The sequence below is a fragment of the Nomascus leucogenys genome, chromosome 16, assembly GCF_006542625.1.
Source record: "Nomascus leucogenys isolate Asia chromosome 16, Asia_NLE_v1, whole genome shotgun sequence".
In the NCBI taxonomy this organism is placed as follows: Eukaryota; Metazoa; Chordata; class Mammalia; order Primates; family Hylobatidae; genus Nomascus; species Nomascus leucogenys.
In genome coordinates, this window is record NC_044396.1 from 51,577,644 (window position 1) to 51,602,802 (window position 25,159).

A 25,159-nucleotide genomic window follows, 5' to 3' on the forward strand; every position below is an offset into this window, starting at 1 on the left:
CTCAAAGAATGAGTTGGGAGGTCTTTCATTCTGTCCTATTTTTGTAAGTGTGTATTAGGGATTGACATTCTTTCCTTAAATGTTTGATACAGTTTACCAGTGAAGCCATGTGGAATTGGTAGAACTTTTTTGATGGAAAGTTTTTAAATTAATAATTTAATTTCTTTGTTATAGGTCTATACAGATTTTCTTCCTTCTTTAGTCAGTTATGGTAAGTTGTATGTTTCTTTTTTTTTTTTTTTTTTCTTTTGAGACAGAATCTCACTCTGTCGCCCAGGCTGGAGTGCAGTGCTGTGATCTCAGCTCACTGCAATCTCTGCCTCCTGGGTTCAAGCCATTCTCCCACCTCAGCCTCCTGAGTAGCCAGGATTACAGGCACCCACCAACATGCCCGGCTAACATTTTTATTTTTAGTAGAGTTGGGGTTTCACCGTATTGGCCAGGCTGGTCTTGAACTCCTGACTTCAGGTGATCCTCCTGCTTTGGCCTCCCTAAGTGCTGGGATTACAGGCATGAGCCACTGTGCCCAGCTGGTAATTTGTATCTTTCAAGAAAGTTATGTATTCATCTTGAGTTATCTAATTTGTTGGCATAAAGCTGTTCTTAACATTCCCTTTTAATCTCTTTTATTTTTGGTGAGTTAATAGTGATATTCTCTCATTCCTCATCCTGGTAATTGTGACTTATCCCTTTCTTCTGGGTTAAGCTAAAGGATTGTCAGTTTGATAATCTATTAGAAATAATTTTTAATTTCACTTATTCTTTCCTATCATTTTTCTTTTTCATTTCATTGATTTCAGCTCCAATCTTTACTATTTTCTTTTTTTAATAGCTTTGTGTTTAGTTTTATCTTATTGTTTCTCATCTTAAGGCTAAAACTTAGATTATTGATTCGAGAAATTTATTCCTGTATGATGTGGGCATTTAGTGCTATAAATATCTTTTTAACCACTACTGAAGCTGCATCCCAGAAATTGTGATATGTTTACATTTTTTATTTTCTTTAAAGTATTTTGTTATTTTCCTTATGATTTCTTCTTTGGGCCCTGGGTTATTTAGAAATATGTTGTTTAACTTCCAAATATTTTACAATTTCATAGATTTCTTTTTGTTGCTGATTTCTTTTTTTATATATACTTTAAGTTTTAGGGTACATGTGCACAACATGCAGGTTTGTTATGTATGTATACATGTGCTGTGTTGGTGTACTGCACTCATTAACTCGTCAGTTAACATTAGGTATATCTCCTAATGCTATCCCTCCCCCCTCCCTCCACCCCACAATAGGCCCTGGTGTGTGATCTTCCCCTTCCTGTGTCCATATGTTCTCATTGTTCAATTCCCACCTATGAGTGAGAACATGCAGTGTTTGGTTTTTTGTCCTTGGCGATAGTTTACTGAGAATGATGGTTTCCAGCTTCATCCATGTCCCTACAAAGGACATGAACTCATCATTTTTTATGGCTGCACAGTATTCCATGGTGTATATGTGCCATATTTTCTTAATCCAGTCTATCATTGATGGACATTTGGGTTGGTTCCAAGTCTTTGCTATTGTGAATAATGCCTCAGTAAACATACGTGTACATGTGTCTTTATAGCAGCATGATTTATAATCCTTTGGGTATATCCCCAGTAACGGGATGGCTGGGTTAAATGGTTATTTCTAGTTCTAGATCCCTGAGGAATCGCCACACTGACTTCCACAATGGTTGAACTAGTTTACAGTCCCACCAACAGTGTAAAAGTGTTCCTATTTCTCCACATCCTCTCCAGCACCTGTTGTTTCCTGACTTTTTAATGATGGCCATTCTAACTGGTGTGAGATGGTATCTCATTGAGGTTTTGATTTGCATTTCTCTGATGGCCAGTGATGATGCGCATGTTTTCATGTGTCTGTTGGCTGCATAGATGTCTTCTTTTGAGAAGTGTCTGTTTATATCCTTCGCCCACTTTTTGATGGGGTTGTTTGTTTTTTTCTTGTAAATTTGTTTGAGTTCATTGTAGATTCTGGATATTAGCCCTTTGTCAGAAGAGTAGGTTGCAAAATTTTTCTCCCATTCTGTAGGTTGCCTGTTCACTCTGATGGTAGTTTCTTTTGCTGTGCAGAAGCTCTTTAGTTTAATTAGATCCCATTTGTCAATTTTGGCTTTTGTTGCCATTGCTTTTGGTGTTTTAGACATGAAGCCCTTGCCCATGCCCATGTCCTGAATGGTATTGCCTAGGTTTTCTTCTAGGGTTTTTATGGTTTTAGGTCTAACATTTAAGTTCATTGTGGTCAGATAATATACTTTTTATGATGGCCATTCTTTCAAATTTATTAAGACTTGTTTTAAGGTCTGGCATATGGTCTGTTTGGGAGATTGTTGCATAGGCACTTGAATGTGTATTCTGCAATTCTTGGCTGCAGCATTCTATTAATATATATGCCAGTTAGGTTGAGTTGGTTGATAATCCTGTTTCTATCACCTTATTGAGTTTCTTCTATCACTTTATCGAGTTTCTGTCTAATTATTCTATCAATTATGGAGAGCAGGGTATTGAAATCTTCAAGTGTTATTTTTTAGTTGTCTATTTTAGCATTTAAATTATGTCAGTTTTTGTTTCATGTACAGTCATGAGTCACTTAACAATATGTTCTGAGAAATGCATCAGTATGCAATTTCATTGTTGTGCAAACATCATAGAATATACATATACAAAACTAGATAACATAGCCTACTCTACATTTAGGCTATAGCCCATCTATGGTATAACATATTGCTGTTAGGCTACAAACCTGTACAGAATGGAACTGTACTGAATACTGTAGGCAATTGTAAGTTTTGGTAAGTATTAATTGTTAATAATGGTAAGTTTTTTTTTTATCTCAAACATATCTAAACATAGAAAAGGTACAATAGAAGTGTGGTATTAGAATCATATGGGACCACCATTGTATATGCAGTCTGTCATTAAGTGAAACATTGTTATGTAGCTCATGATGTATTTTTAGATTCTGTTGTTAGATGTATATGTACCTATAGTTGTTAGGTTTTACTAAAAGGTTGACCCTGTTTATTATTATGAAATATCTGTCTCTGTAATACTTCTTATCTTAAATCAGTTTTTATCTGTTATTAATTATAGCTACTTCAGCTTTCTTATGGTTGTGGTTTAATAGTATACCTTTTTCCATCTTTTTACTTTAAACCTACTTTTGGTTTTGAATGAAAGCGTTTCTAGTTTAAACAGTATTTTGTTAATCTTGCTATTTAATGCAGTCTGACAATCTCTGATTTTTAAATGGGGCTTTTAACATTTCCATTTAGTGTAATAATAATATATTTGAACTCACTTGGTAATTTGCCATTTGTTGTCTGTTGTTCCTGTCTTTTTTGTTACTCTGTTCCCCTTTTACTACTTTATGTGCTTTATATGTGTATTTTAGTGTACCATTTAATTTTCTCTATTCATTTTTGTACTATGTATATTTGTAATGGTGGTTCTGGGAGCTGTATTATGATTTGAATTTACATCCTACCTCAGTTAACTCCTAAATTAATTCGGGTAAACTATGGAAAATTTGTTCTAATTCATATCTAATCTTTATCCCCCTGTATTGACACGTATATTATATCTACATGTAATATAACCCATACCCAATGTTACAGTGTTATAATTATTGTTGTATATATTCAGTAGCATTTTCAAGTACTTAAGAGAGAAATGACAAATACTATATCTGTGGAGTCTTTCATATAACCCACATATTTGTCATACCCAGTGCTCTTCATTTCTTTCTGTACATTGGAGTTAACACCTGAAAGATTGCAGGACAAGGTGTTTCTGGTAAGGAAGGTCTGCCACCATTGAATAATCTGAGTGCTTGTTTATGAGAGAACATCTTTGTTTCACTTTTAGTTTCGAAGGATAGTTTTGCTGGATATAAAATTATTGGTTGACTGTTTTGTTTTTTTTCTTCCTTGGTAGTGTTATCAGTTTCCACTGATAGTGTTGCTGAGTGTGGACATTGTTCACCACTCCAAATCAAGTGACCTCTCTTTGATCATGGCAGCAATGCCACCAGCCCTCATAGTTGTGCTGGTAGAACCTCCTCTGTGGTAGAGATAGAAATGACCTCATGCAAGAACATCACAGATTCTCACTCTTCGTATCCAAAGTTCAACAGTTCTTCAAGCATAAATGCTTTTCTCATTCTTTCAATCTCAGATTGCTGAAATGGTTGTGTTTTTTGTTAAATGTCGTATCAACTATATCTAGCTTTGCAGTTTATTTTTGGAAAGAGGATTTTAAAAAACCTCCTTATTTGGCCATAACTGCAAGTCTAACCCGAATCCTCTTATTTTCTCAAGATACTTCATATATTACTAGTTTTTTTTTTAATATTTAGCCTGGAAATGATTGCATTTCACTATCTCCTTAGATTGGCCCCATTACGAGTAAGGAAATGTAATGCATTGTGACCTATGCAGAAAGAATTACTGGTGACTGCTTTATGCTGAAGACAACTGTGAGTGTGGTAGACAGAGTTTGTGCAATAAATAGCACAAATGTATAATTACATACTCTCTCAGATTTTCATTTTCATGAAATGAAGTCTAGCTTTGAATCATTCCAACTCTTTGACATCTGAGCTTTTCTTCTTACATTCCTGACAATATTTAGGAAAATTACTTCTGACTTTCATTAATGATCTTGCAAGCTTTTCTAACTTATTTAATGTCTTTCCATTCCTTATAGTAGCTAGATAATTTTTTTTACTAATTTCTTTAAGGTTATCTAATTGTTTTCCCTACTCAACAGGCAACCTTCATATTACTTTAATGGAAGTCAGTGAAAGCATTGACAATTTCTCATCCAGACCCATCACATTCCTAATAAAGAGCCTTTGCAATTCTCCTAGAATGTTTCTCTTCCAAATAGTTCCACAGCTCACTCTCTGAAGAATTTCACTTTTTCAGAAGGGCCTTACTGGAGTATCCGATCTTAAAATGACACCACCATCAGCTAGTGTCCCATTACTCTGCTAATTGTTCTCCAGAGCTTTTACCAACATTGACATATACTAAATATCAGTTGATTAATAGGCGGTTATCTTTCTTTCTACCACTAGAATGCAAGCTCTATGAAAACGTGAATATGTATTGCTCAGTGCTCTGTCCCTAGATCCTAGAATGAGGTCACATAATTTTAGCTCAGAATATTGGTTCAACAAAAGAATCTACCTTACTAGAAGCAATCCTTATACTGCTGCCAATGCTTAAGACCCAGCCATTTTTACTCATTTATTCCCCTTCCTTCCTTTCTTCCTTCCAACTTCCTTCCTTCCTTTCCTAACTCTCCCTTCCTTCCTTCCTCCCTCCCTCCCTCCATCTCTTCCTTTTGTGGACTGTATGCTATGCACTGCGTTTTTAGAGAACTTGCTTATAAACTCTTTATTTTCTCCATATTGGCATGTAAGAATATCAAGATATCTTTTCACCTTATCCAATCAAGATAACAAACCTTTTAGTTGTCAAATCGAATAGAACTTTTTTTTTTATTCTTGACATAATTGGTTGATTCCTTCTTGAATACCTTCCTAACTTCTGGATGACCACTCTCTTTTGGTTTTCTGTGGATCTTAGCCATTCTTTCTGAACGTTCTTCATGGGCTCTTTTTCCCTTTCCTCTGCCTTTCTCTTAAATATAGGTATTCTTCCTATGTACAGCTTTCCTAAACTTTAGCTGTCATCTTTCACTGATAGTTTACAAATCTCTAAGATTTTCACATACCTGACTTCTTTGTTCCTTTCTTATATGCCCAGATACCCATTTTAGCTATACCTATATTAATGTTAAGGACTGAATATTTGTGTTCCCTCAAATTCATGTGTTGAGCCCTTAATATCCAATGTGATGCTTACGAGGTGGGGCACTTAGGAGATAATTAGGTTTCTGTGACATCATGAAGTTGGAGCCAGTGGGATTAGTGCCTTAAGAAGAAAAGGAAGAAATACCAGAGCCTCCTCTCTCTTTGTCATGTGAGAACACAGCAAGAAGTTTATCTAATTGTTTTCCAGCTTCAAAGAGTGTTCTTACCAGGAACCAGATCTGCCAGCACCTTGATACTGGAACTCCCAGAGCTCTTAGAGATGAATGTCTATTATTGAAGCCACTAGTCTATGGTATTGTGTTATAACAGCCTATGCCGACCAAGACAGCTATCCATCCCATGGCACTGATGGTACTGATAGGATCTTGCCTTATACAGTAGTAGGAGTCTTCAATACCAATTTACCCTAAGTCACACATTGTTATAATATTCACATTTTTAGCAAAACTATAGGGTAACTACTAATACCTTTGTTGTCGAAAGGGCAATGCTATTCTTTTCAGTCCCTTCTTTTAAAAGCAGTGATTATTCTAGTTTTGCATTGTTTACAATTGAAATAATGTTTTAGAGAATCTTAAAGAGTATTATATTTCTTTATGAATAATGAAATGTTGACAAACAAGTCATGATTAATCCAGTAATGACTTTCAGAAGTAAGTAATAGTTTTATTAGTAACATAGATTTCTATATGTAAAATGTTTTCCACAAATTTGAAATCAATTGTCTCTTAATATTATTATCATTATTATTATATTTTGTACATGCAGTTCATTTCACATTTCCTAATACAAAACAGTATTCCAAATGTAGAATTTTAGTTACAGAGCAAATAAAACTGAAGGTTGCTCATTTTCATTTCCTTTCTTTCTATGCCTTTCAGCTGTCTTCCTCTTCTATGAAGATGGATTAGATATCATTTATTATGTCTTGATTTTTTTTAAAGTACCTATTACTTAAATTAACATCACTTAGAATTAATAAACACTTAACTATTTTATTTTATTTTATTTTTATTTTATTATTTTATTTTATTATTTTATTTTATTTTATTTTAAGATGGAGTTTCGTTCTTGTAGCCCAGGCTGGAGTGCAATGGCATGATCTCAGCTCACTGGAGCCTCTGTCTTCCGAGTTTAAGTGATTCTCCTGCCTCAGCCTCCCAAGTAGCTGGGATTACAGGTGTGCGCCACCATGTCTGGCTAATTTTTTTTGTATTTTTAGTAGAGACAGGGTTTCTCCATGTTGGTCAGGCTGGTCTTGAACTCTCGACCTCTGGTGATCTGCCCACCTCAGCCTCCCCAATTGTTGGTATTACAGGAGTGAGCCACCGCTCCAGGCCTTAACTGTCTTTAAATAAGGTAAATGCTAACTAGTTTGGAGTAACACTCTCAGCAATTTTGGCCTATTTACGTTTGTAGTACATCTTTCTCTCGAGTGTTACACTCACAATAGGTGGTAGAATGTTCCTGGTTATACTAGTTCATATTTGAAATACAAACCTGCCTGAGTCATACTGGTTTTTTGAACGTAAGAGAAAAAACTGGGAGAAGAGGAAGGCATTTGTGTCATTGTTTCTTTTGACAAACATTCAGTGACTAAGGTAATGAAAACAAAGAAAACTGAGGAAAGTATCTCCAATATTGACCAACATTCTTTCTATGTTTGCTAAATAGATATTTGTAAGGTGATTCAAACTGGCCTCAAGTACATACACTTTTTCCTGTAGTATAGTAGAGCGTTTTTTGAAAGGAAAAGACTATCTTTCCAGAATATTGATTCTTACCCAAAAAGATTCAGGGTCATACATTATATTTCTGTGATAAGGATTTGTATAAATAGTCACTGTTCACCAACCGCAACATTGACAAAAACGTTTTTTGTATCTATATTATTAAAATTATTTTTGTGTCATGTAAACCATAATCTTTTGATTATAGCGTGGTATGATATCAGCAACATGTGATACAATATAAAGAAATCCACTGTAATTTTCTTTTTAAGTTTCACTCAATTGTAAGTTAATATGTTCCTTTAGGGACCTCCTCCCTGCTCCACCCCTTGGTGTTGACACACATAACGCATAGTCTCACTGGTTGTTCTTTATTTATTCATTTTGTCCCAAAGCTTTCTGTCATATTCACTTTCTTTCACATTATTTGGTCTGAATTACATCAGTGTTTGGTCATCATTTTCTTAAGAATTGTTTTGTTTGTATTCTTTTCTCTAATGATAATATAGATAATATAGATAATCACATACAAATGAGATTCTCAATCTTCCTGCCTTGTTCTTTTTTTCTTATTCTTTAGACATTTTGTTTGAAAATTTTTTAATTCTGCTGGCAATACTTTCTCTAAAATGAAAGACTTAGATTATAGCATTGCAACTTTCCAAGTAAAATAAAAATCTTGATCTTGAAGATCAGCCCAGATTGATAGAAAGCTATATGAGGTTCTCAGAATAGTATGTGGTTCTGGCCAGTCATGGATGTCTGAACATATTTTATGGAGTGCCCAGAACATTATTTTGCCAGTATTATAAGTAGATAAGGTGTTTTCATTCTGGTGTGTGTGTGTGAAAGGAGTACTTGTGCAGTTAATGTGTTTTGTGAATTTTTCTCACAGTGGGAAATTGTGGAATTTTTGTCGCTGCATGTTAAAATTTCATCTTCTAGGTATAGTGTGCTTTTTAAAACAATCTGTATGCTAAATAAGTGGACATGAAGTAGTACCTTAACAGGTTTTTTTTTTTTTTTTAGGAGTTAGGGTATTATATGCCCAATTTCAATTTCCTAATCTGATTCCAAAGAAGATGCAGAAATATAACTGTGATAGTACCAATGTTATTTGAGATTTTAAAAAATTTAACAAATTTAAATCTGGTGCTCTTCCATCCAGCATAACCACCATTTAGCATTTCTTGGATAAAATAAGGTTTGAAAAAATATATATAGCTCACTACCAGCTTTAAAATATATAATCTGAACTCAGTCCAAAATATTTTAAGACAAATTTGGCAGAGCCTTTATTTTTTAAATAGCATGGAATTTGATGTAGGTTTTAAAATAATTTTAGAATTAGTTACAGATGATTTAGTTTGTCATTCTTCCTAGGGGGAAAATATTTTAAATCTTAAGACAGGCAAAGTACCATAGTGCTGACCACATATTATTATGCAGTTATCATTGTTTCCAGTGAAGTTATTGTGAACTATGTTGCTAGGTTTATTTTATTATGCAAGTCTCAATTTCAAAGTTTCTAATTTTATAATAATTTTATTAACTATATTTGGTCAAGACATTTTTAATGTTCAAACTTATGAGAATGTATCTTCTGGTACCTACTGAGTGTTGAATATATATTTAGACTCCTCTAAAATACTTGTAGTATGATCTACCTAGTAATTCACTTGGTATTTTTTCTTCAGTGAAAAAACAAGGGAAGACTACAAGTGCAGTGTGATCTCTGATCTCATCTCTGCCTGGGCACATCCATCACCCATAGGGGGAAAAATATATATGAAGGAAATATAACTAAGTGTTAATATTATTTATTATTAGGGGTGGCAAGATAGAAGGTAAATTATGAATGGTTTTGATAGTTTCTCTTTATATATTTCCCAAATTATCTGCAGTAGGGCATCTGTTACCTCTCTAATTAGAAAATAAATGTCCTCAATTTGTTCTAAAATAATTGAATTACTAAAAATGATGTTCGTGTTATACTCTCTGTACTGACAAGCACTAGTAGAATTGTAAAGTCCAGAATACAAATGATATAAAATTGATATCGCCATAATAAATGTTTAAAAATATTCTAATACTAAATGGACTTCTTAAAAGTTCAAAAATTACTTTCCTATATTTACAAGAAATAAATGGCTTTATCTCAAATGTTTATATTAATAAATTAATCTTACCTGAGATAAGTTAGTAAAAGCTCAAAGTATAAAAAGGAAATTTTGCTTTTAATCCTGAAATTTATGAATGCCAATTTTTTATCAAGTGCATTTTATTTAAAAATAACTCAAAGTAAGAATAATCTAGGGAACATATCAAATTCATACTGGGTCGTACCATCAGAGATTTTGATTAAGAAGGTCTAAAGTCCTAGGAACCTGTATTTTAAACCAGCATCCCACATGATTCTGATGCAGGTGATCCAACAGACCATATTAGATTGTTTTTTCTTTTCCTCTCTCATTCCATGGCAAGATCTATGGTCATTTTCAGTACCATAGATAAAATCAAGATTCAAGTTGAATCTGTTCCTCTACATTTTATCAGGCAGAGCTGCCATAAAAAAGTACCATAAACTGGGTGGCTTAAAACAACAGAAACATATTGTCTCAAAGTTCTTGGAGGCTACAGTCCAAAATCAAGGTATCAGATCACATTTTTGTAATGTGATCTGTTTTCTCTGGCCTCCAAGGTATGCGTACATCCCCAACAGTTTCACAATACAACCAACTAGGGTAAGGGAAGAAGAAGTTAGAACTTTTATTTTTATTTTTATCCCATATATTTAATTTCTATTAATGTATGGTTTATAGTGTATATAATTACTGAAAGAATTTTAAGTAGCATGTAAATTGTTTAGCACTTTGGTCTCAGGAATACTATATTCACTTTTTATGATGCAGTATTAGTCATAAATGTTAAATGTTTTACATTTTACTATCAAGTGAAAATTAATTGTATTTTTATTTGTGTGCTTCCCTATTCCCTTTTATCCCCTATATCAGGTGATGCTTTCCCTTGGACGATAAGCTTGCATAATTTCAGCATTTATACCCTTCTTGGAAAACAAGTGACACTTTGCCTAGTGGAACCTATGGGTTGCACCTCCACTCTAGCTGTCACGTCTCAAAAACTACTTGCTACGGGACCTGATACACGACATTCATTTGTTGTTTGTCTCCATGTTGACCTAGAGTCACTAGAGATGAAATGCTCTAATCCCCAGGTTGGTACATTTGATTTATGAAAGGAAATTTAAAGAAATGTGATTTAAAAGCAATTGTTATCCATTTTGTTGAAGGGTTTCTCTTCTCTTAAGTATCCTAAATTATTTTTAACTTGGCCATCAGGATCAGGGTGGTTAGATTAAGAATTGCTTTGAAGCTCTCTCAAGTTGTGAAATTTAAACTCTTCTGAAAATGTAATGGTGGCAGTACAAATGTATCTTTTGGCCGATGGAATGAAATCAGTTGCAGATGTAATGTTTTTAAACACTGAAGAACTATTTTACTGTCAGACTGGAAGAGTCTGTTGAACTGATTGAGTGTAATTTTCATTCAGATTCTCACTCAGAACTTCTTTGCTTATCATGCAATTTTTTTTATTATTACACTTTAATTTCTAGGATACATGTGCACAACGTGCAGGTTTGTCACATATGTATACATGTGCCATGTTGGTGTGCTGCACCCGTTAACTCGTCATTTACATTAGGTATATCTCCTAATGCTATCCCTCCCCCCGCCCCCCAGCCCACGACAGGCCTGAGTGTGTGATGTTCCCCACCCTGTGTCCAAGTGTTCTCATTGTTCAATTCCTACCTATGAGTGAGAACATGCAGTGTTTGGTTTTCTGTCTTTGCAATAGTTCGCTCAGAATGATGGTTAGTCTATTTGAGGGCAAATGAACAAGGGTTAAATTGCATGCAACTAATTATTTCTGCAAACCCAGGTGATCTGAATTCATATTAAACTGTAAAATTACAAGATACAGCATGATTGGCCTATGACAACTGAAATCTTTTTCTTTTTAAAAATATTACTTGTTATATTTGTTATATTAATTGTTATAAGCCAGTTTTTGAAGAGTACTTTTTTAAGTAGGTTCAAGTTAGTTGAGCTTGATGGCACATGCCTATAGTCCCAGCTACTCAGGAGGCCAAGGCAGGAGGATCACTTGAGCCCAGAAGTTAGAGGCTGTAGTGTGCTATGATTGCACCTGGGAATAGCCACTGCACTCTAGCCTGGGCAATAAAGCAAGACTCTTTCTCTTAAAATTTTTTGTTTTGTTTTAATTCACTTTTTATGAAGCGGTATTAATCATAAATGTTAAATGTTTTACATTTTACTATCACGTGACAATTAACTATATTTTTGTTTGTGTGCTTCCTTACTCCGTTTCCTCCCCTATATCAAGTGATACTTCTCTTTGGACTATCAGCTTGCATTCCATATTTTATAGAGCCTCTTTTTTGAAACCATCCTCGTCCTTTCTTCTCTTCTTCTTGCCTCCCTCTCCCTACTATATACTATACTATTTGATTTAACTTTTATATGTATTTGTGTACTTTGAAAAGATTAGACCTAATAATATATTGGTAAGAGTCTTATTATAAAAATGCATTTAATTAGAATTATGACAAGGCGGCTGTATTAAAAGAGGACTGTCATAAAGACTTAAGAACTCATCTTCCACTACAGTAAACATTATTTCATTTTTTCTTTCTTTTTTTTTTTTCTTGAGACAAGGTCTTGCTTGGTCCCCCAGGCTGAAGTGCAGTGGTGCAATCACAGCTCATGCAGCCTCAAACTCCTAGGTTCAAGCAGTCGTCCCATTTGAACCTCCTGAGTAGCTGGGACTATAGGCACATGCCACCGTGACCAGCTAATTTATTTCATTTTTATTTTTTTGTAGAACAGGGTCTCGCTTTGTTGTCTGGGATGATCTTGAACTCCTGGCTTCAAGCGATACTTCTGCTTCAGCCTCTCAAAGTGCCGGGTTACATGGTGTGAGCACCATGCCATAAGGTCATTTATTTTAGAATCAGTAGTGAATACTTTTGAATGATACTAAATATTTCAGTTTAATGGCTATTTGCCTTTCTATTATACCCATAGTGATATAGAAGAAAATAATTATGAAATAACTCTCTTCTTTGAGATTACTCTTTGAGCGCTACTGCTAATGGTTGCTTTAAAGTGTTTTTAAAAGGAAGGGAAACTGTTATGGATTGAATTGTGTCCCCGCAAAAATATATGTTGAAGTTCTAACCTTGTGTATCTCAGATATAACCTTATTTGGTAATAGGTTTCTAACAGAAGTAAGTTAAAATGAAGTCATTAGGGTGACCCAATGTGACTGGTATCCTTATAAAATAGAAAAATGTGGACATACACACATACAAAGGGAAGATGATGTAAAGATACACAGGGAGATTGTCATGTGAACATGGAAGCAAAGATTGAACTAGTAGAGCTGTAAGCCAAGGAGCACCCAAGACAGATAGTTCCCACCGGAAGAAGCTAGGCAGAGAGCCAAGGAAGGATTGTACTCAGAATCTCAGAGGGTACATGGCCCTACTGGTACCGTGATTTTGGACCGTAGCCTCCAAGAACTTTGAGACAATATGTTTCTGTTGTTTTAAGCCACCCAGTTTATGGTACTTTGTTATGGCAGCTCTGCCTGGTAGAATGTAGAGGAACAGATTCAACTTCTTTAGACCCTTTATCACAGAAGTTGTTAAAAAGGAAAACATAAAATATCTCTGAGCACGGCAGTATAAGCTCCCTTAGCCTATCTTTCCTATTGACTATTCCTGTATACTCTAGGAAAAATTCAAAAACAAGCAATTGCCTACCCCCACATAAATGCATGTTCTCAACTTGTTTTAAAATAATTGAATTGCAAAACGACTTTAAGGCAGCTTTTAGAAATTTTAATGAGGTGTAAAGGAAAGCATACTGAATGAAAAGGTAATAAATCTGAATTGAGGAATGAAAAGTATAAAAAGAATCAAATGGAATTTTAGAAGTAAAAAATACAGTACCTGAAGGAAGAAAACCATATTATGTGGGCTTAAAGGTAGCCTGGAGATGATAGAAGAGTTACTAAACTTGAACATAGATCAGTAGAAATTACTGAATTTGAAAAAGAAAGGAAAAAGGTTTTTAAGTCTCAGGATACAAAAACAGTGTACAAAAATCACAAGCATTCTTATACACCAATAACAGACAAACAGAGAGCCAAATCATGAGTGAACTACCATTCACAATTGCTTCAAAGAGAATAACATACCTAGGAATACAACTTACAAGGGATGTGAAGGACCTCTTCAAGGAGAACTACAAACCACTGCTCAATGAAATAAAGAGAATACAAACAAATGGAAGAACATTCCATGCTCATGGATAGGAAGAATCAATATTGTGAAAATGGCCATACTGCCCAAGGTAATTTATAGATTCAATGCCATCTCCATCAAGCTACCAATGACTTTCTTCACAGAATTGGAAAAAACTGCTTTAAAGTTCATATGGAACCAAAAAAGAACCCGCATCACCAAGTCAATCCTAAGCCAAAAGAACAAAGCTGGAGGCATCATGCTACCTGACTTCAAACTATACTACAAGGTTACAGTAACCAAAACAGCATGGTACTGGTACCACAACAGAGATATGGATCAATGGAACAGAACAGAGCCCTCAGAAATGATGCCGCATATCTACAACCATCTGATCTTTGACAAACCTGACAAAAACAAGAAATGGGGAAAGGATTCCCTATTTAATAAATGGTGCTGGGAAAACTGGCTAGCCATATGTAGAAAGCTGAAACTGGATCCCTTCCTTACACCTTATACAAAAATTAATTCAAGATGGATTAAAGACTTACATGTTAGACCTAAAACCATAAAAACCCTAGAAGAAAACCTAGGCAATACCATTCAGGACATAGGCATGGGCAAGGACTTCATGTCTAAAACACCAAAAGCAATGGCAACAAAAGCCAAAATTGACAAATGGGATCTAATTAAACTAAAGAGCTTCTGCACAGCGAAAGAAACAACCATCACAGTGAACAGGCAACCTACAGAATGGGAGAAAATTTTTGCAACCTACTCTTCTGACAAAGGGCTAATATCCAGAATCTACAATGAACTCAAACAAATTTACAAGAAAAAAAACAAACCACCCCATCAAAAAGTGGGCAAAGAATATGAACAGACACTTCTCAAAAGAAGACATTTATGCAGCCAAAAAACACATGAAAAAATGCTCATCATCACTGGCCATCAGAGAAATGCAAATCAAAACCTCAATGAGATACCATCTCACACCAGTTAGAATGGCCATCATTAAAAAGTCAGGAAACAACAGGTGCTGGAGAGGATGTGGAGAAATAGGATCACTTTTACACTGTTGGTGGGACTGTAAACAAGTTCAACCATTGTGGAAGTCAGTGTGGCCATTCCTCAGGGATCTAGAACTAGAAATACCATTTGACCCAGCCATCCCATTACTGGGGATATACCCAAAGGATTATAACTCATGCTGCTATAAAGACACATGTACACGTATGTTTACTGAGGCACTATTCACAATAGCAAAGACTTGGAACCAACCCAAATGTCCAACAACGATAGACTGGATTAAAAAAATGTGGCACGTATACACCATGGAATACTGTGCAGCCATAAAAAATGATGAGTTCATGTCCTTTGTAGGGACATGGATGAAGCTGGAAACCATCAGTCTCAGCAAACTATCGCAAGGACAAAATACCAAACACTGCATGTTCTCACTCATAGGTGGGAATTGAACAATGAGAACACATGGACACAGGAAGGGAAACATCACACTCCGGGGACTGTTGTGGGGTAGGGGGAGGGGGGAGGTGGGGGGAGGGGGGAGGGATAGCATTAGCAGATATACCTAATGCTAAATGACGAGTTAATGGGTGCAGCACACCAACATGGCACATGTATACATATGTAACAAACCTGTACATTGTGCACATGTACCCTAAAACTTAAAGTATAATAATGATAAAATTTAAAAAAATAAAAAACAAGATAGTGGCACAGTGTTTAACAAACTCCTTGCATGGGTGGCCAAACATACTGCTAAATATACATAAAAATGCAGATCATTTAAAAAAAAGTGAACAGAGCTTCAATGATTGTAGAACAGAATAGTCTAATCTTGTGTACTACTTGGAGTTTCAGAAGGAGAGGATAAAAGGATTGGGATAGAAAAAAAGAGAGGAAATAATTACAGAAAACTTTGCAAATTTGGGGAAAGAGATAGTCTTTTATGCATCCAAGAAGTTCACCTAATCCCAAACAGGATAAACCCAAAGTAACAAACATTTGGACACATTGTGATTAAAATATTGAAAACGAAAGGTAAATTTTTAAAAATTTTGACAGCAGATATAGGAAAAGACACATTCCATATAAGCAAATAATGATTTGAATTAGAGTAGATTTCTCATTAGAAACCACAAGAGACAGGCTGGGCGCGGTGGCTCACGCTTGTAATCCCAGCACTTTGGGAGGCCGAGGCGGGCGGATCACGAGGTCAGGAGATCGAGACCACGGTGAAACCCCGTCTCTACTAAAAAATACAAAAAAAAAAAAATTAGCCGGGCGTGGTGGCAGGCGCCTGTAGTCCTAGCTACTCGGAGAGGCTGAGGCAGGAGGCTGAGGCAGGAGAATGGCGTGAACCCGGGAGGCGGAGCTTGCAGTGAGCCGAGATTGCGCCACTGCACTCCAGCCTGGGTGACAGAGCAAGACTCCGTCTCAAAAAAAAAAAAAAAAAAAAGAAACCACAAGAGACAGAAGACATTGGAACAACATTTTGGAAGTTCTAACATGAAAGAACTGTTAACCAGTGAAGATACCCCACAGAAATGAAAGAGAAATAAACCCATTTTTAGATGAAGGAAAGCTAAGAAAGTTTGTCACCAGCTGCTCTATTCTACAAGAAATGCTAAAGGAAATTCTTCAGGGTGAAGGAAAATGATACTGGATGAAAAATTAGATCTTTAGGAATGAAGGAAAACCAACAGAAAGGGTAAATGGCTGGGTAAATATATTTTTTAAAAAACTAAAAAATATGTATGACTCTTGAAATCAAAAAGCATAACATTGTCTGCTGGTTTTTTCAGTGTATGTAGATGTAGCATACAAGACAACTATAACATTAAGGCTAGCGGAAGATGGAGTAAAAGAATCTATGGTTGCCAAGTTTCTACATATATGAAGTGGTACAATATAAACTCTTAAGTAGACTGAAAGTTTTGGTTCGTATGTTTTACTCTCTTAGGACAACTAATAAGAAAATGCGAAAATACGAAAGGATAAAGCCAAAAAGCCAATAGAGGAATTAAAATTAAATACTAAAAAATATTCAAAGAAGCCAAAAAAAAGATGGGAAAAAGTAACAAAGGAACAAAAACTGGAGGATGAAACAGTACAAAAAATAAAATGCTGGAGCTAAGCCAGCTATATTAATAATTACATGAAATATTTATGGTCTCAATTAGGAATCTGCAAACTAATGCCCAAAGGCCAAATTTGGCTACACTCATTTTTTACATATTGTCTATGGTTTCTGCCATGCTACGCCTGCAGAATTGAATAACGGAACAGTACGGCCCACAAAGCCTAGAATATTTACTCTCTGGCCCTTTACAGAGAAAGTTCACAAATTATTGGTCAAACACTCCAAGTAAAAGGCAAAGATCTATAGTGAGAAGTAAAGCAAGATGCTACCATATAATACCTAAGATTGTATTTTACTTAAATATAAAGAAACAGATTATAAATAGATGCATAGTAAAAGATACACCATACAAACAGTCAGCATAAGAAGGCTGGACTTATTTGAATCTTAGATAAAACAAATAAAAAGTGTGTTACCATAGATAGAGTGACATGAAACAAAAATTAACAGAATTAAGGGAAAAAGATAGAGAATTCTAGAATCATAGTAAGAAATTTTGTAATGCCTCTTTCGGCAATGGATAAAACAGCTGGATTAAAAATAAATAATTGAAGATATAGAAGATATGAAAATACTATGCACTCACCTTGATCTAATTGGCATTTATAGAACAGTATATCCAACAGCCATAGAATGTGCTTTTTTACCGATATACATCGTCTCATTTTTAAGAGGATCAAAAATCACATGAAAGTATTATTTGACCACAGTCAAATTAGAAATTAATAATAATAAAATAGCTAGAAAAACTAAATATGTGGACGTTAAACAGCATGCTTCTAAATAATTTATGGAACAAAGACATAATTATTTGGGAAATTAGAAAATATTGAATGACACTAAAAAAAACTGGATAAGCTAAGGCAGTGTTTAGAGGGAAATATAACTTTAAAGACATATTAGAAAGGAAGACAGATCTTAAATCAGCCATTTAAGGTTCAACTTTAGAAAGCTAAGAAAAGAACAAGAGAAACTCAGAGTAAGTAAAAAGAAGAAAATAATAAAGATATGAGCAGAGATGAATGGAACAGTTAACAAAAAAGTGAGCAGGAGATAGAAAATTAATGAACTGGTTCTTTTAAAAGATCAACAAAATTGACAGTTCCTTAGCTAGACTGAAATAATAGAGAGGGAGAAAAAAATGCAAACTACTAATATCATGAATAAAGGGGGGTTGATAACATTAAAAGCATAATAAGAGAATAATGAACAACTTTATGCCAACAAATGCAACCACTTAGATGAAATGGAAATTTTCATTGGAAAAGAATTCTGTCAAAGTTGACACAAGAAGAAAAGAGCGAATCCAAATAGCTCTATATATTTTAACAAAATTGAATGTGGTGTCAAATACTTTCCCATGGAGAAAACTTCCAATCTAGATGGATGAATTCTATCAAATATTCTGGAAAAAATAACATAAATTTTTCACAAATGTTTTCCCAGAAATGAAGGCTGAAGCATCCCTGCCCAATTGGTTTTATGGAGCTAGCATAATTCCAATAACCAAACTTCAAAAAGACTTTACAAAAGAAGGAAATTAGGTATTAATATCCCTCATGAAAATGATATATAAATTCTTAACCAAATGTTAACAGATCAAAGATAACAATATTTAAAAAGCATAATATATATATTATACATAATGGCCAACTAGTAATTATCTTAAAAATGCAAGTTTGGTTTAATATTCAAAAATCATTCAATATAATTTACCATAATAACAAAACAAAGAAGAAAAATCATGATCATCTCAATAAATTCAGGTGAGACATTTGACAGAATTCAACATGCATTCAGGATGAAAAGTCTCAGCAAATTACAAGTAGGAGGTAACATTCTCAAACTGATAGAGATCATATAAGGGAAAACAATGGTAAATATCATACGTAATGGTAAAATATTGGATGGTTTCCCACTAAGATCAGGGAAAAGTCCAGGATTTCTGCTTTCAATTCTATTCCGTATCATACTAGAGTTCCTAACCATTACAATAAACCAAGAAAAATTAATAAAAGATATAAAGGTAAGAAATGAAGAAGTAAAACTGTTTGCATATAACATATTTTATAGAAAACCCCAAAGGAGTCTAATAATAAACTATTACTAAAACTAACAAAACTCACCAAGCTTTTATAAGGCAAAGTTAATGTATTAAAACCAATTGTATTTTTATGTACTAGCAGCAAACAACTGGAAAATGGAATGAAATCAATTTCACTCTTTACTAACATCCAAGAAACATAAATGAATAAATCTAACAAAAGATATCTAAGACCTCTATCCTGAAAACCATAAAGCGTTGCTGAGAAAACTTAACACCTAAAAGAAGTAAAGAGATATATCTCCTCATAGTTTGGAAGACTCAAATTGTTGATGGCTTATTGATCTTGATATTGGGCGTAATCAAGTTTAAAAACAATACTTTTTGAATGACACATTGAGATAGCAGAAAGCCCGACATTTGGAGAAGGTATTTACAAGACATTCTTCAAACAATGGACTGTTATCCAATTTTTTTTTTTTTTTTTTTTTTTTTTTTTTGTGGAGACAGAGTGTCCATCTGTTGCCCAGGGTGGAGTGCAGTGATGTGATCTCGGCTCACTGCAATCTCCTCCTCCCAGGTTCAAGCGATTCTCCTGCCTTAGCCTCCTGAGTAGCTGGGATCACAGGTGTGTGCCACCACGCCTGGCTAATTTTTGTATTTTTGTAGAGACAGGGTTTCACCTGTTGACCAGGCTGGTCTCAAACTCCCAATTTCAAGCAAACCACCTGCCTCGGCCTCTCAAAGTGCTGGGATTACAGGCATGAGCCACTGCACCCGGCCTAAAAATTCTTTCTACTCAATAACATGAAGATGAACAATAAATGATAAACATAAAGACAAATAATGGGGAAAAGACTTGAAGAGATACTTCACAAAATATTTATTTGAATAGTCAATAAGCATATGAAAATATGCCCAATATCATTATCGGGAAAAACATCATGAAGAAATAGAAATACACACCTATTAGATTGGCTGAAATAAATGATAGACTCAATATGTGGACCAACTGGAACTCATCATACACTGCTTGTGAGAATGTAAAAATGATGTAACAACATTGGAAACCCCTTGGCAATTTCTGAAAAAGTTCACCACACTTATCATACAACCTAGCAATTTCTCCCTATGTATTTCCTCTGAGAAACAAAAATATATATCCACAAAAGGTCTTTTACACAGATGTATATAGCAGCTTTATTTGTATAGCCCCAAACTGGACAAACTCACATGTTTATCATCAGGTGAATTAGTAAAATTAATTATGGCCTCCTCATACCAAGGTAATACTAGTCAGCCATTAAAGGGCTGAATTATTGATAAAATGCAAAATCATTGATGAATCTTGAAATCATTATGCTGACAGAAGCCAAGTGGGAAAAGAGTGCTTACTCTATAATTCCATTTACATAAAATGTTAAAATATGCAGATTACTATTAATATATAGTGATAGAAAGTAGGTTACTTGTACTTGTTGCCTGGAAGCAGGACAGGAAGAGAGAATAAAGAGGGGGTGATAGGAAGAGGACGTATTACAAAGGGATATGAAGATATTTTTGGAAGATATAGAAGTGTTGTTTTTCTAAAGTCATAATTTATAGTTAGTGGTAGCTCAGTCTCTCTCTAAAGCTACATATAATAGACAGCCCCCTGCTACTTGGAGTTATCTACCAAGGTCCTTATAATTTAGGAAAGATAATTGTAGCTGTGGGAGGATAGTCCTACTCCACATGTTCTAGTTATCCATAGCTGTCCTAGCTAACACAAAAAATATTTTAGACTCCACTATTATTCATATTTTTAAAATTTTCTTTACTTTGAGATACTTAATAGTTTTGTGATTTTTATGGTGTTACTAAATGTAATACTTTGGCTCAAAACTAGAGTACTGGGTATATTCTCTAGCTATCCACATTGTTTGGAGCTAAGCTCAGATTTTGTTGTTTAAATGTAAACCAGCTCTAAGCAAAGTCATCAGCTAGATGGGGCTTGTGTTTGGCCTTGTATTTCCTTCCTATGTCTGTCCCTTCCCTGTTGTCCTTTCTTCAGTTATCTGGCTTCCAGGGCCACCTGGCTCCCAGTGCCTCCTTTCTCCTGTTCTCCTGATACCAAGAACCTTTTTTTCTAGAATTACTCCAAGGCTGAATGAACCTTGGGCACTGAGAGTTCTACTACATCTTTACTCAAAATGTAGTAACTCTTATCTCTTTATGTAATTCTGCTTTATAAATCTCATAAAATCCTTGGAGTTACTCAATAAATCCTCATAAACAAAATTGTGTTAAATTGTCACCACCTGGTGTAACCAACGTTGATCACAAGGTTTTTGGGAAGTCTGAAATATTTATGAAAATATTTTGTAAACACTGAAATGTTATATGAATATCATTTTGTTAGTGTAGACTGACTCTGATTAAAATTTGAGACCCTCTTTGCAAATTGGTGTGAACATCCCTGGTGAAATGTAGCAACATTCCTGAAGAGATGTGAAACCACAAAATAACAGCACTGAAGAATCTATATAAACTAAAAGATTTGGTGAGGGATTAATACTCTTTGATATCTTCAAGTGACAGATTAACCTAAATTTTAATGCCAAAACATGAGACTCTAAACAAACCTCTTTGTTGTGAGTGATTGCTTTAGCTTATGCTTCCAGACTCTCTTTGGATGCTTTCAAAATTCCAAGGGATGGCTTGGTTTTTTCTTTTGTTTTCTTTTTTGGCCATATGCAGTAAGCAAATTCTTATTGAGCACTACATGTAAGGCAGACATGAAGGTGAATAAAACAAACACACAAAGAACGCCATATCTACATATCTCATAATCCAACTATTGAAAGCCACAAGTAAGGAACAAATATTGAATATATCACAAGAAAATACATGTATGATACCTTACGTTCAGGGGAACCAAGATTTGATAAACAGCTTACTTCTCATAAGAAACCACGAAGGCCAGAAGAACATCTTTAAATTAGTAAAATAAAAACTAAAACATCTCAATCAATTTAGAAGTTCTTAATTAAGCAAAAATAACTTTTATAAATGAAAACTAAAGAGAAATATTTTCAGAGAAAAGACTCTATCACCAGTAGGAACTGCATACAGGAAGTACTAAGGAACATTTTTCATGCTGAGAGGAAATGACACCAGATGGCTGAGCATCTCTTCAAATGTTTATTGGCCATTGAGTTTGCTCATTCGTGAATTGACTGTTTACATTAATTTATATTTTTCTAATTACTAATAAAATTGAGCTTTTTTTCACATGTTTATTGTCCAGTGAATTTGCTCTTTTGTGATTTGTTAATTCATATCATTTAGCCAGTCTTCTATTAAATTCATTTTTCTTAGCAATTTGTAAAAGCTTTCTTTAGACTCTATAAATACAAACCCCATAACTGTAATGCAGTTAATTTGCTTTTAAACTCTTTGACATCTTTTGCCAGAAATGTTTAATCTTTCATAGTCAAAGATACCTATATATTCCTTTTTATTTTCTGGGTATCCTGTCTTAAAAGAAGTATCATGGACCCCTAAAATGCACGCAGATATACACCTGACCATAGAATCTTAAAATGTCTTTTATTGTTTTTTCTTTTAAAATTAATGTCTCAAAATTTCTTTCTTGTGCTTTCTCATTTATCCATCTGTTTTTGTTGTTTGCTTTTTGTTTTTAAAATATATTTGTTGTAAGGAAGAGGTGCAAACCAATACTTCTTGTCCTTTTTATACCATTGGCTTAAAGCTGTGAGCCTATTCTCAGAATATTGTATAGACCCATTAAGATTGCATACTGAGGTATACTGTCAGAAGATTTGTGGGCTTTTGACTGTAGCCAGTGTGTACGTTTCTTGAGTACATTTTATGGAAATAATTCCTACTTAAATACCTTTCTTTGGCTTATCCATTAGGATGACATCAGAATTGTGACCCTTGTACACTATTGAATTTATTTCATTGTTGCCTAGATACAGAACCCTCATGTAGTTAATGTACTTTAAATATAGAGAAGGCTATGTATGTAAGGTAGGCTGAGAGCAAATTTATTACTGTATCAGACATTACTGTCTGTCTATGTTAGTCCTGGAACTTTCATTGCCATTCAGTGTTCTTAGACACTGTGTATATTTATCTTGGTTGAATATTTGGTGCTTTCGTGACTGGAAGAGATTTCTGTTATCCGTTCCCTTCATCTTAACTATGTGACCAAAGTTACCCTGTTTCCTTTAATGTCTTTAGACACCAGTATCTCAGACCCTAAATACTATGTTTATTCCAAAGTTAAATGAGCCTATCCTGTAATCCCAGCGACTTGGTAGGCTAAGGTGAGAGGATCACTTGAGCTCAGGAGTTTGAGACCACTTGAGCAACATAACAACATGCTGTCTTTATTTAAAAAAAAAAAAAAAAAAGCCCATAGAATCTTTTTTTTTTTTTTTTTATGTGATAAAACTTCTGTTTACCTTTGGCCAGCAAACTGATACATTGTTTTCTTATAGGCATTCACAGGAACATAACACTGTCTTAGCATTTTGGGGTTTATATATGTGGAACTGAGAAAGAACAGATTTATGCCAGTTTTCTATTCATTCATCATTTTTATTCGCTGTTATGTTGATCAGTTTTTACCAAGGGAATGGAATTTGGCATTGCTGTATAAGAACACAGGCTTTGAGTTCAGACAAAACTGGATTTGTATCCTTGCACCACTCACCCATTTTTTATTTCTCTGAGCTCTTGATTTTTTTTTTTTTTGAGACTTTTTTTTGTTGTTGTTGCCAAGGCAGGTGTGCAATGGTGTGGTCTCAGCTCACTGCAGCCTCCGCATCCTGGGTTCAAGCAATTCTCCTGCCTCAGCCTCCCAAGTAGCTGGGATTACAGGCACCCACCACCACATCTGGCTAATTTTTTGTATTTTTAGTACAGACAGGGTTTCACTGTGTTGGCCAGGCTGGTCTTGAACTCCTGACCTCAGGTCATCCGCCCGCTTTGGCCTCCCAAAATGCTGGGATTACAGGCATGAGCCACCACACCTGGCCCAAGCTCTTGATTTTTGTTTTAACTTTTAAACAAAATTAAACTGGACAAGTGTAATCTTTTATGTGAAAAGTTGTTTTTGTGTAAAAAAAAAAAAAAAGCTTTCTGAAACTGAGTTTTAATGATTAGTAACAACCTACATGCCGAATGAAATAATTTTTCTAAGACTGTATTAACTTAGAGCTCTCTGCATTGTTCAACCCAGATCACTAAATTGATTGGTGAAATTCTGTTTCTCCTTGATTTCCGTTGACATTGTATATCCATGTTTTTTCTTCCTCTCTACCTTTAGTGATTCTATTCTGACACTATCTCCTGATACTCTGCAAAATGGGCCCTTCCTCTCTAGCCACCTAGGGACTCTTCATCAGCCCTGTTTCTCGTCTTGATCATCCCCTGCATTTGGCTTTTGTTCATTCTGTATTTCTGAGTAGAATGACTTTGTACTCATCTAAATCCTGTCTCTCCTTCAGGAATATGCCTTGAGGCTTTTCTCAGCCTCTCCAGTGAAATTGAATCTTTTTTCTGAACAGCTATAGATTAAATGAAAAAAGTGTGTGAATAAATTTTTTAAAAATAATATTACATATTTATATTCAGTCAGCATTCAATACACAAGACATTGTTGATATTCAGAGACCTTCATACAGAACTCATGTAAAGCCACCTCACATGGTATTTATTTTTTAGGGATTTTTATAAAATGTTTTATTGAGGTATACTTAACATACAATAAACTGCATGTTTAAATTAGCTAATTTGCTAAGATTTGTCATACATACACACATGAAACTATGCCCACAATCTAACATCTTCAAGTTTCTTTATGTTCTTAGGCAGTCCTCCCTCCCATTCCTCCCCATCACAGGTACCATTGTTTCTGTCATTATAGACTAATTTTTGTTTTTCTTAGCCTAGCTTCTTTCATTCTGCATAATTATTTTCA

At 34.7% G+C, this 25,159-nt stretch overlaps 1 protein-coding gene across 3 annotated transcripts in view; it reads left to right on the forward strand.

The window, feature by feature from the left end:
* Nucleotides 1-25,159, forward strand: part of VPS13B (vacuolar protein sorting 13 homolog B) — an 891,476-nt gene that overhangs the window by 457,886 nt on the left and 408,431 nt on the right. For all 3 annotated transcript variants that reach the window (XR_004026232.1, XM_030795363.1, XM_030795364.1), the window contains exon 24: nt 10,623-10,843. Coding sequence is in view for 2 of the 3 variants with exons in the window: in XM_030795363.1 (XP_030651223.1) it covers nt 10,623-10,843 (221 nt within the window). In the remaining variant the exon portion in view is untranslated. The remainder of the gene's footprint in view (nt 1-10,622; nt 10,844-25,159) is intronic.